The sequence below is a fragment of the Malurus melanocephalus genome, unplaced genomic scaffold (assembly GCF_030028575.1).
Source record: "Malurus melanocephalus ecotype Western Australia unplaced genomic scaffold, MMel_1.1 scaffold_46, whole genome shotgun sequence".
NCBI lineage: Eukaryota > Metazoa > Chordata > Aves > Passeriformes > Maluridae > Malurus > Malurus melanocephalus.
The window spans coordinates 1,688,490-1,700,330 of NW_026623278.1; the positions used below are offsets into that span (position 1 = coordinate 1,688,490).

General features: G+C 39.1%; 1 protein-coding gene across 1 annotated transcript in view; it reads left to right on the forward strand.

Annotated features, from left to right (window-relative positions):
• SPIDR (scaffold protein involved in DNA repair) overlaps positions 1 to 11,841 on the forward strand; it is a 194,349-nt gene that overhangs the window by 40,264 nt on the left and 142,244 nt on the right. The window contains exon 6 of the mRNA XM_057365036.1: positions 11,666 to 11,839. Within this exon, the coding sequence (XP_057221019.1) occupies positions 11,666 to 11,839 (174 nt within the window). The remainder of the gene's footprint in view (positions 1 to 11,665; positions 11,840 to 11,841) is intronic.

The following is an 11,841-nucleotide window of genomic DNA, read 5'->3' on the forward strand; positions in this document are numbered from 1 at the left end:
GCTGCTGTCACTGTCCCTCCCCTTTCTCAATTTGGCTTTTTCCACTTCCCCCRTCCCAAATTTTCAGTGCTGAGCACAGCTCCCAGAGCATTCTGCTGTTTGAGAATTAACTACTGTTTAATGAAAAGTATTTTTCTTCCTTTTACTTTCAGTACAAACTTTGGGCTCGGGTTTGTGGCCCTAAACATTTTATGAAATTGCAACTTGTGTGATATTMTTAGTTGCTTCATGCTTCAAACATGCAAGTTCTTGATCAGAATGGTAATAGATCATTTCCAAGTTCAAGAGAAAAAGATTTGCAATTTTTTTAAAACCCTGCTAGCTGCAGAATTCAGTCTAAAGGACTARTATCACATAAGCATTTTTTCTCTAGGAAAGGGAAAATAAGGAAGGATGTTTAATAGTATCTTGAAGGACGCATTTCTAAATGCTCTTCTGAGATTTTGAATTAACTTCTATGATTTTAGCATTATCTTGCCAGCTTTGCATTTCTAAATGCTCTTCTGAGATTTTGAATTAACTTCTATGATTTTAGCATTATCTTGCCAGCTTTGAGCTTCCCTTATTTTATAAAAAAAGGGGACCCATATACTCCCCACATGAATTTCATGTTTTCCATGTGTAACTACACATTGCCATGTGCTAAGAGAATAGAAAAGGATAGTTTTCCATTATTTTCCCCTCCCCTTCTGAAGCACTGCTTTAAGAATGGAAGTGAAATTGAACCATCACCGTCTCTCATCTGGTTTGAGATGGTGGAGGCATGAAGCCAAAAGCTATTGGTGACTGCTGTGCAAACCAGTTTGCTTTTTCAAGTGTGTTAAAGTATGCAGACGTGCACTGAGGTTCTCTTTTTCTCTTTGCGTGTAATTGAGAAAAATTACTTTAATTCTTCTTAATATTACTACTTTTTGCAAGCTTTGTAATCCTTATAAGGAATTGCTTAATACAAATTATGAATGTTTGTATTTCCGGGCTGTTTTCTTTACAAGTTCCCCCTGTCAGTTGCTAGCCAGCTCTTAGAGAATTACAGAGCCAGCTCTTAGAGAATTACAGTCCATTGAGTTTAGCTGTGTAAGGATTGTATTTTTGATTATTGGGACATTTCAAGTATATGTTCCTGATAAGTTTATGAGGTGTGCTTATTTTCTAACAAATGTTTTAAATATCTGTGATTGTCTCTGTGGGTCCTGCAATATATGTTATATCCATATTATATCACTGTGTGTAATGTAACACACACATTTTTATTCTAATCAAAATCTCAAAGATGTTTTAAAGTCTTTACTTTGAAATCTTTTCGTATACTGTGAACAAACAGTACAGCTAAATGTGTCAAATTTATGCCAGTATTGTATCAGTTAGCACTTTAATCTCTCTATGAATGTGTCTTTGCAGCARCATTAAAATTTTAAATTACAATGCCTTACCCTATTGATAATTACTTTACTGTCCTTCTGTTCCTCTGAAATTTAGGCACATGATCTGGAAAAAGATCTGTAAACTTTGTGTTTGGCTTCATTTTTTTTTGTTCTTTTTCCAAACAATTAACTTTAGCTGAGTACATTTAATGTATTTTGAAGTCGTTTCCTTCATGTTTGGTGTTCTTTGGCTTACCTGGAAAAGCAATTAAATGGATCTTYTGTTTCTGTARTCTGCATRTAGGTGCTGATATAGGTGCTCTCATCAATGTTAGAAATCAGTTTAGGTGAAGGTGGTGGTTTTGTGTGTGTGCACATGCTGTCATCACTGACACAGTATTTCAGACRTGGTAAGACATTTCCTGCCCTGAAATGTTTGCTGTTTAAATTAGTGTTAGCAGTGCAAAACCACAGAACGATCTAGAAAAAGTAGACTGTGGAAGGACTTCTGGAGAGGAGGGAAAGGGTTGGAGGAAGTTGGAAATGAAGAGGAGGGAAGAAATGAAGGGAGTATTTTAGGCTTTGGGGGCAGTTCTGCAGGAGCTGTGAAGCAATAAATGGGGCAAAGGGAAGCACAGTCAAGTGAGAAGAATGTGGAGTGAGTGGGAGTAGAAGAAAATGAATGTAATGTGCTGCACTGCCCAGCAGCCTGATGTCTCCTTAAGCTGCCAGTGCTGTAGCCGTGAACGCTGGCACTGCTGGAGCTGGAAGTGCAGAGCCTSAGTTYCAAGATKTTTCTGTGTGTCCCTGTGGATATTGTTAACAAAAATTTTTCCACTAAGTGCTGAGCATTATTGCAGAAATTATGCCGGTATTGCATTTGTGTTATACAACACTGTGCCAATGTGTTTCCATTCTCATTTTCTTTTTTTCCTTTTATGCTAAGTGCTTTTCTAAGGGTTTTCACASGAAACTGCAGGCAGATCAACCAAAGATGAGAAATCAGTGTGAATAATTTGTACTACACTGAATATCTGTGTCCAATCTCYCATTTAGTTGATTATTATGGAATTGCTTCTTTTAATCTCAAAAATAACATGCTTGCAGTTATCATCTACTTTTAGAAAGAGAATACATAATATGAAAGATATTTTAAAGTCTTTGACTGTACCCTGATCTATCTACATGGTGACATTATTGTGAGAGAAGCATTTTCTTTTTTAGAAACAACTTTTTAAAAAGCTTGTAGGATAGTTAAACAGTTCATAACTGTTTTATGTATTGGCTGTATTGGCTAAAGATAAGAGAGAGACAATTTGATAAGGAAAGATTTAATTTACTTAAACCAAATTATCTATTTGGAGAAAAAAAMCCAAACTTTGAGACCTATAGAAGGGCTTAGTGTTAAACGCTTGTCTGTTTTCCCACTGTTATATCTGTTTATCTAGTAAAAGATATTACMTCCATTGCAAGTATTTGTTCTCTCTGAAGGCTTGGATGAAAACAAAACAGTTGCTTGAAGATGGAAATGTATTTCCTCCTTTAACAGTACCTACTGAATCCTGCAGGTGTTTAGTCTAGGTGCTTTAGGATTTAGTCCATAAATAATAATTTGGCTTTTAATCATTCCTTTCAGTTGAGTCCTCTTGTTACATCCAAGCTTTAGCCGGGTTGATTACCATAGCATCACCTAAACCAGAGACAATAAAACTGAGGTTTCATGGCCTAGATCCACTAACTTTAATGAATGAAACTGAGTGAATGACTATAAACAAGCAATGTGAAAGTAGGTTATCAAACCATGTGATAACATCTGTTCCTTGGAAACATGAAAGTAACTATTTCTGTGTCAAGAACGAAACCCTGTTTAAGTGGTATTATAAGCTGACTGCAATTTTCTTGTGTGCCTGAACTTCAGCATATAATGTTGAGGCTTCTGTGCAAAATGATGTAATTATCTGCGTGCCCTATCAGAGTCAGGTATTTATATTTGAAAGCCTGGGTTTCTATCATCTGGAGGATCCTTATCAAGATGAGAGCTCAACTGCGTGGGATAATATGCAGTTGCATGAGAGGAGACCTGGTTCTGTCCCTGAATAGTTTGCAAGATGCAACACGTGAAGTGGCGTCTCCCCCTTCCCCTCTTTTTTTTTTTTTTTTTAAGGAGGGAATGGAGAGCAAGGGTTACGGTAATTCACTTGAATGTAACGTTGGCTAACAGTATGCATAAATTGTCCAAATTGTCTTTAACAGCCAGTCATTTTCCCTGAGTGAAAATGAACATGTTCTTTTTGTGGTGGAAGAAAACATTAGACAAAGCAGGAAAAGCACTTGTAGGTTGTCTGTATTAAAATATTTCATCGTTATTTGGTCTGTTAGAAGTCTGATTACAGTCTGATGGTGAGATCAGTGGTAATGGGATAATATTAGGAAGTGACAGATTGAATTCCTAATGCTAAAGAAGTCAACTGAGCTACTAAAATGGTGCTTTTAAGAGATGCAGTTGCAGTGCAAATGCTACAGGTGCCAAGATTGCAGCAGGGTTTTCCTTCTACTTCATACGGTACAAATCAGTGTCCCTTAACTGATGTTGAGTAATCCCGTTTTGTGCCCATTTTGCCCTTTAGGAGTTCACYGTTCCCTACTATTCTTTCTTGCCCTTATGCCCAGCAGACAACTGTTTTGTTCAGCTTTGCCTTTGGGATCACTGTTTAATTCTGCATCTACAGAGAGCACTCAGAAATAAACAGTGCTTCTTGCTTTCCAGACTGATTTTGTATCAAAAAGCACTTGGGCTGAGACAAGAGCCTCACCTGTTTCGGTCGGCTGATCCATGCCTCAGAACAACCTGTTCTGGGAGAGGCAGGCTGGAACAGCTTGTGGATGTATCTCCAGAGGTATAGCCTGCTTAACCTGTTTGCCTTGTGAAAGCTGAGGTTTCTGCTCAGGATTAGAAGTTACGGCTTTGRTTTCATCTTTCTTACCGCTTGTGCATTCTTTACCTGACTTCAAAATAAAAAGTCAGTAAGTGCCATCTTAGCATTAGGTCTATACAAAATCTGGTTTGTTGTAATTTTAATCACTCTTCTCCCGAAGTTTTTCTTTCAAAGATCAGATTTTCATGTTGATCTTTGTGTGTATCTGTGCAAAATCTTGGTATTTTTTCTGTTTTTGTTTTCTTCTGTGATTAGTGCTGCATGCAGGGTACTGCCTGCCAGTGGTGTATGTGTACAGGATTGYGTGTGAGAGAACTCAAACCAAACAAAAACATGCACTTCTCCTCTGACAAAAAAAAGAATKCACAGCCAAACATACTACATGCAGTCCTAATCGTCACCTCATTTTCCACTTCAAGGCAGCATGATCTCAACAAGATATGGGAGCTGATAAATGATGATACAAGTTATTTATTTTGTTAATTATTATTTCATGTGTGATGTAAACCACCATTTTGTGGGCTTGTGTACTGTGCTTCAACTTCCTCACTCTGTGAAGTGTAAGAGGGAGTTTTCCTGTCCCTCCGCAGCTTTTCTTGGTTTCAGAAATGGTGCAAGAAGCCCAGCATCAGATGACTGGCTATTGGATCTGCCAGCAGCCATACCATTCCATAAATTTCTGTGAAGATCCATGAAAGCTCTTGCAACTCCTTCAGTGCATGAAAGCATCTTTGAAACTGTCCCATTTGCTTTTCTTTTGACATCAGCTACTGGTGATTTTCCTTTGGGTTGAATCATACTTTTGGGGTTACCTGTTAAGACAGTAGCTAATGCAGCTGTATTTTTGACAGGGCATGCAGAATAAATGGCATCAAACATAGGTAAGACTTCCCCAGGAACTATTCAAAGGGAAGCCCAACAATGTAAGCAGTGGTGTGTAAGGTTTGGTAGCTGGCCTGCTTCCTCCAGAGATAATCATGAATTAATTTCCTTTAYGATAGGAAGCTCTGGGCTGCTGGATGCAATGAATCCTTTTTGATTAGTCATAGAAGTACTAACCACTTGTTTAAAGGTCTCAAAACACCATTAAGAGGAGATGAGGGTGCAGTCTGTGACCAGTSTCTGCTTTGAATAATTACAGTGTTGCTGCCTACACTTCTCCATATTCAAGTAGATACCGCATTCTTCTTTGCTATTTGGCATAAATGATTTTGTGTGCTAATAACTACTGCATTCCAGCCCTGGGGTGGTGGCTGCTGGGAGACAGCAAAAATTCATTCCCATGYGTGTGTGAGGGGAGATGTCACTGAAGTTTAGTGGTGGCCAAGCAGGGAGAAAGCAGCTCAGTGGTGGTTGCTCTTGGAGAATCCCTGGGATGTGCTCRAGGTGGCCGTCCCAGTGCTTGAAGAGCACACAGCTCTGTTTCCTGTAATGGCAGCCACAAAGTGCTCATGTGTGTGGAGCAGGACATGTCATTTCCTAGTGCACTGAACCAACACCACTGATAAATATTTAGGACAGATCAGATGGTCTGAGTGCGTGTGCTGGGGAGGAATGCTGTACTTGGCTAAACAACCAGGCATTATCTGAGATCCATTTTAAATATGTGCTGTCTCTGTAATAACACTGGATGGTTGTTCCAGATACAAAATTTCAGTTAATCTGCTGTGTCAGTTTGGGCTTGCAAGTCCAAAAATACCTTGTTAGTAATTTATGTCTTTCATTGTTGTTCTTTTCTGTCATACSATTATCTCTGCCCACGCACTGCTACCTAATCTTGTATTTTTGCGTGCTGYTCCTGTGGTTATTCCGTGAGAAGAAAGCTTGGTGTCACCCACAGAGCTGCACATGCCTAACGCTGCACTTCAATGTAAAGTTTCTTATGTGAAGGAATATTTGAATTCTGTCTCTCTAGAGTAAAAGTAGCTGGCTTATCAAGAGTCAAATTATTTCTCAAGCTACTAGGCAAGTATATTTGGCATAGAGTTCAGTGCTTCAGTTAAAGCTTCAGAAAACACAGAGCTTTGAAGAGAACTGCAAGCTTTAAATCCTTTGTATCTTTAATTATCTTTATAGAGCTGAATAATATCCTGTGCTATCTGTGTGCACAATGCTTGAATTAATTTTGTGTTGATTAATTAAGGGAAAACTTCTTTTCTTTTACCTTTACCCTACTCCCTGTGATCCTGCAAGCCAGCTTCTGGTGGAGTTCGCTCCGAGCATTCATTAGCATAGCCTGGGCCTTTGACATACTGCACTGGTGATTTATGCTCGTGAATATTCATTGTGCTAAATCCGGTGGCTTTTCTGCTCACTCTGTTTTTTGGAGAGTGCCATGCAACATACAAAATCTCCTTGCAGCCTGTAACCAGCTGCCTGGGGTGGAAGTTTGCTGCATTTGAATCCCTTTGCACGCACGATGGTGAAGTACCTTCAGTACAAATGCAGCTTTGCTTTTTGCAAGGAAAGACTGGGTGAAAGGAGAGGCAGTAGGATATTCACCTGTGCTCACTGTGTGTGTTTGTTAATATTAGTCAGCTTCCACTCATCCTGAGAGCAGGGCAGGTAGGGGAAATGCAGATTAACTCTGGAAAAAAAAAAATCACAAAAGGGAAAAAAGTAGTCCATGAAAGAACAGGTAGTAGAAAATGCTTCCAGAAACAGAGGCAAGGATACATGAATGAACAAGTAGTAAAGGAGATGCCACAAGATTAATTTTTCTCTGTATGCACTGTGATCAGAATCTGAAACTCTGAAATACCATTTCTGACATAACTTGGCTCTGTGACCTTGAGAAAGCCTGGCTCCCTAAGGGTGCTCTGAGAAACTCTGTTAGTTCTGCCATTTGAGCTGGCAGAACTGTAGGCTGTAGTAGGATAATAGCAGGGAAGAATTTTATTTTATTTAGGGAAGGAAATCACAGACTAAGGAACCTCCATCTGCAAAAAATTCTATCAATGTCTAAATAGAATGTGATACCCATTTTTTGTCTCTAAGACATACTGCAGCGTGCTGAAGTATCTTGGTTTCAGCTGATGAACTTGTTCAGAGTATCTGTGAGCTTTATTGAGCATCTTATMTGTAAAGTATCTTCATATCCACTGGGAAAGATTTACAATATCTGAATGTATGATGACTGAACATAGCAAAGAGTTAATGAATACAAAGGTAAGGTGTGGTTTTTCTGCAGAAATTGCTGAGTGTTGTATCTTGGGAGGAGAGACAACGGGGATGAGAAACTCTCACAACTGCTCACCACCTTGCCTCTAATCAGCAATCACTGTCTGAGGGCCTTTTATAAAAATACAGATTTATTATTTAATAGGGTTGATGTGTTAGCTTTCTTTTTGTACGGAAATCTATGTAAGGTTCTGCTTTCTGTGCTGAAGCTGGAAACTTAAATGGAAATATAACACTTGTATTAACTTTTGTGGATAAGAAATATCAAGTGCTTATTAAACTGATCAAATACAGATACTGCTTGCTTCCRTCACTATTGAAGTGAAAAGGTAATTTTTTCAGGCCTTTTAGAGGCAAACACTATGCAGGTTGCCAAGGTACTGCCAGAGAACTGGCAAGGTGTTCAAGGTGAAGCAAGAGGTAGCTGAAGCAGATCTCCTGAGGATGAGGCATGGTGTACTTGGTCACAGAAGTAACAGCATGGTGTCTGCTGCATGTGTGTGAAATCCACGTGCTTCTAGAAAGCCATCTTCATTCCACTGAAGTCAATAGTTTTGTCTTTGAACAATTTGGGCTAGGATTGTACAATTTCTGTGGTTGGTTTTTTGTTGGTTTTTTTTTTTTTTTTCTGTTCTTAGTGAATGCCAACTGACACGGGTAAACATACATTCTTTTTTTGTTTTTTTTTTTTTTTTCTGTTCTTAGTGAATGCCAACTGACACGGGTAAACATACATTCTTTAGCAATCTCTGCTGCTTGGTTGGGAGGGTATTTGCTTCCTCATTTTGGTTTCTATTTTCACATTCGTACCATCCTCTATGTTAACTAGTACGGGTGAATGCTGTCAAAAATACATCATAAATTAATCTTGAGAGCTCTTTCTTTTTCAATGCATTTTGACTGAAAAAAAGCTTAACCTTAAAACACAGGGTCCTGGATACTCTGATACAGTGTTCAATGACTTCTTTGCTTTCATGTAGTCAAATCTTCAGAGAAAAAAATGGAAGTAGTCTGTGCATTTATACTTGTTATTTTTCCTTGAACGAAAGAGCCTTAAAAGGGGAGCATTTAGAGCTTTTCAGATGACACCAGTCACAGAGAAAATAGATTTATTTCGAAATTTAACAAAATTAACTATGTTGGTTGTTTTAGTGATAGAGATTGAGGTCAACCCCTRACTTTTTTTTTCAGTCAGCCCTTGAATATGGACAGGTGGCTAGCATGATTTAAAAGAGGGTGTTGTGGCGAGGACACCATTTGGAAATAAAGGTGTATCTTAGTGAAYAGTCTGCTACAAAGTATTTGGAGGGATTGGGGTATATAGGAGACAGTCATGAAACAAAACCGGATTGGGAACGATTATGTTAGGATCAGGGGTCAGAGAAGGGGATTGAGGTGGGGAAACTGAGCCTTTGTGTAGTGGGAAGCATTGTACTTTCAGCCACTGTAACCAAAAATACTATATTTCAAAATAATAAGCCACGCAGAAAAATCAACTCATTTTGAAAAATCTCTGTGCTTAGCAGTGGTGCTCTTCAAAAACTGTAATGACATTACTGGGGATATTTTTTTTTAAAAAATCCCAATAAAACAACAGCAAAGCGCTTGTAAATCCTTCTTTGTGATGTTTAAGATATTAATAAAAAATAAACGATTTATTCACTATTTTTCAGTGTTTTAATTATTAAAAATTATTAACTATTTTAAAGTAAATTAAAAAAAAARGATTTTGTGTTTTTTGACAGCAATTCCCCACCATGTTGTTGGTAGACTTGCCAGCTAATTTACTGAATACTTGAAAAATCATGTTTGTATGTTTTGACAATGTTTTTCTCTTTAGACTGGAATTCTGATGATGGCTACAGTTAAATAATGTACAGAATTGGAAAGCTAGCTTTTTGTTCTTTGTTTTTCTTCTCCATTTTTAGAGTTTCCTCTTTTAAGAAAAATTTCCAACTGACCAATTAAAAAAACAGCAACAACGAAAAACCACTAACAAGCAAACAAAACAAAAACCCCAAAGTACAGTTTCCTTGGGGAAGTTCAGTCTAAACAAGTATATAGCAACAAATATTAGCAGAAATKATTTATTAGACAATCTTTGGTTAGGAAAGCTTCTTAACTCTTACAACAGTCAGTGGGATTAAAACGTACTTAACTTGAGGCACATCCCAAGGGCTTTTCTCATTTGCATTTTACTTGTACAGAGAACTTTAGGTTTGTGTCCTTTTTTAAAGTGCAGTGGATATCATAGCTATTTGAGCAAAATTAAAGCATTCCTAAAGCAAGACAGTGCATCAGAATGGTGTTTTAAGAATGAAGTGCTTGCTTACTGCTTTCAGAGGCTTTGAAATCTTTTATTTTTGGCTCAYTTCCAATGTGGAAGGAGTTTGTTTTCAGAGAAATATTGTTGCCAAGGGACAGATGTTGACTGTGTTGTGTTTAAAGCCGACTGATATTAATTACATTCTTGTAGCTGTTCTACTTCTCTGGAACTTTAAAAGGTCCTTCCACTTTCCAGAATACTTAGGTAAGCTCTYGGAACATGAGCACAATGTCTCGGCATTTACGTGAAATATGTATTAGAGAACTGGCAAGAGCTGAACTTATTTTTGTGCGGTCGAGAAACGCTCTATTCAGATGATTACACTAATTAATAATATAGAACACCATTAACAAATGCTKTGATTTCCCTCCCTTCCCTCTTTTACCTTTCAAGTCTTTATCTGAGCCAGTTGTCWAACAACCTGTGTGGAGCACGGCTCACTGCATTTAACCAGAGGAACGGGCTARTTTTTTTCAGGACCTGTTCTGTGATTGAGGCAGCGTCATCTGGAGCAACATCAGTCTTTGAGGTTTTCCAGTTTTCCATTGTTAATGCAAAGTTAATGTTTTGTGTTTTGGTTCTTTCAAGGATCAAATGAGTTAGTTAACTTGCTTCATCTACAGTTTTATGCCAGCTTACTTGAGCTGGACTAGTTCTGTGGTCACAGTGACAGGACTGTCCCTGGACACCCCACCAGAACTTGCAGACAGTGTTGGTTTGGCTGTTTTGGGGTTTTTTTTTCAACTAGCTTCTGAAGACTAAGCCCAGCTCATGTTTCTTGGTCCTCTAAAACTTGAGTGGTTTAGATCATTTTGTTCTGTACTAGGTAAAATGCCACTTTCCAAGTATTTTTGCTTARTACTCAGTACTTCAAGAAACACTGSGTGAAGAAAACATRATGCACATTACAGCTGTGCAGAGCTCACCTTAGGGAGCCAACGCAGCAGCTTGCCCTGCTTCTGCAGGAGCTCTAGAGGAGAATAAACAAGCTCAGCCAAAGCAGGTGAATTTGCCCTCTGAGCCCCCTTCTCAGCCTTCCATGTCTCTGCAGAGTTGTTTCTTCAGCCTTCTCATGCTCCCCTGCCATCCMTCCCTCAGTGGGATGAGTTCAGTGTGTTCTGTGAGGTTCAGGGAGAAAAWCTCCAGCGATGTTCTGTGGGTCTGAACTCCAGCCCTGCTGGCTCACAGCCCTGACTGCTGAGCAGTGATCCATCTTTAGAGCTACCTGGAGTCAGCCCAACAGCTTATGCTCCACTTCTGAAACCTTCCTGGGAAGCTGGAGGCCTGCTGGACATGGACAAAGGCTGGCCTTTAGTGGTCAAAAATCATGTTTTAACAAAAGATTGCATACTTGTTGCCAACTACAAGGTCTCAGCAGAGGCATGTGTTTCTTCCCTCCGTTCAGACTATGGAAGCTGACCTTCTTATTTGCTTGAATCCCAATATAAAAGGTCTCCTTCTTTCAGCTTTCCTGCCAGTTATCAACCCTGTCACTCATTAGCCTCTCTCTGCTTTTCTCGAAATTTACTTCAGATAAAGGCATTAGCTTGATTCTCCAGACCTAGTTACTTAAAAAATCTAAATGTTGCTCATCTCAGTTGTCCCTCAAGAGACAGTCCTTATATTCAGGAGTTGATGTTGACTGACAAAAAATTAATGTGCATTTACAGTAAAGTTGTCCAAGTTAGTTAACTTGCCTCATCTACAGTTTTATGCCAGCTTACTTGAGCTGGACTAGTTTTAGTGGTCACATAAATTGGCATTCCATTGATGGATGGCTAGGGAACATAAAACTTTCTACATAAAGCTCTACTATCTCATTAGCATTCTGTTCAAATAGCTGTGTATTTTTATTTATTTAGACAATTTCGACAGAAATATCTGAGTACTCATCCGATAACGACAGCGTGGGAGAAGGAAAGGCGAGCCTGGTGCCCACGGCTGCGGGATGCAGTGCGGGATTGTGGCCGAGGTCAGGAGGGGACACGGGGGATGTTCCAGCACGGCCGGCCAGCGAGTGGCTCCGCTCAGCGCAGGC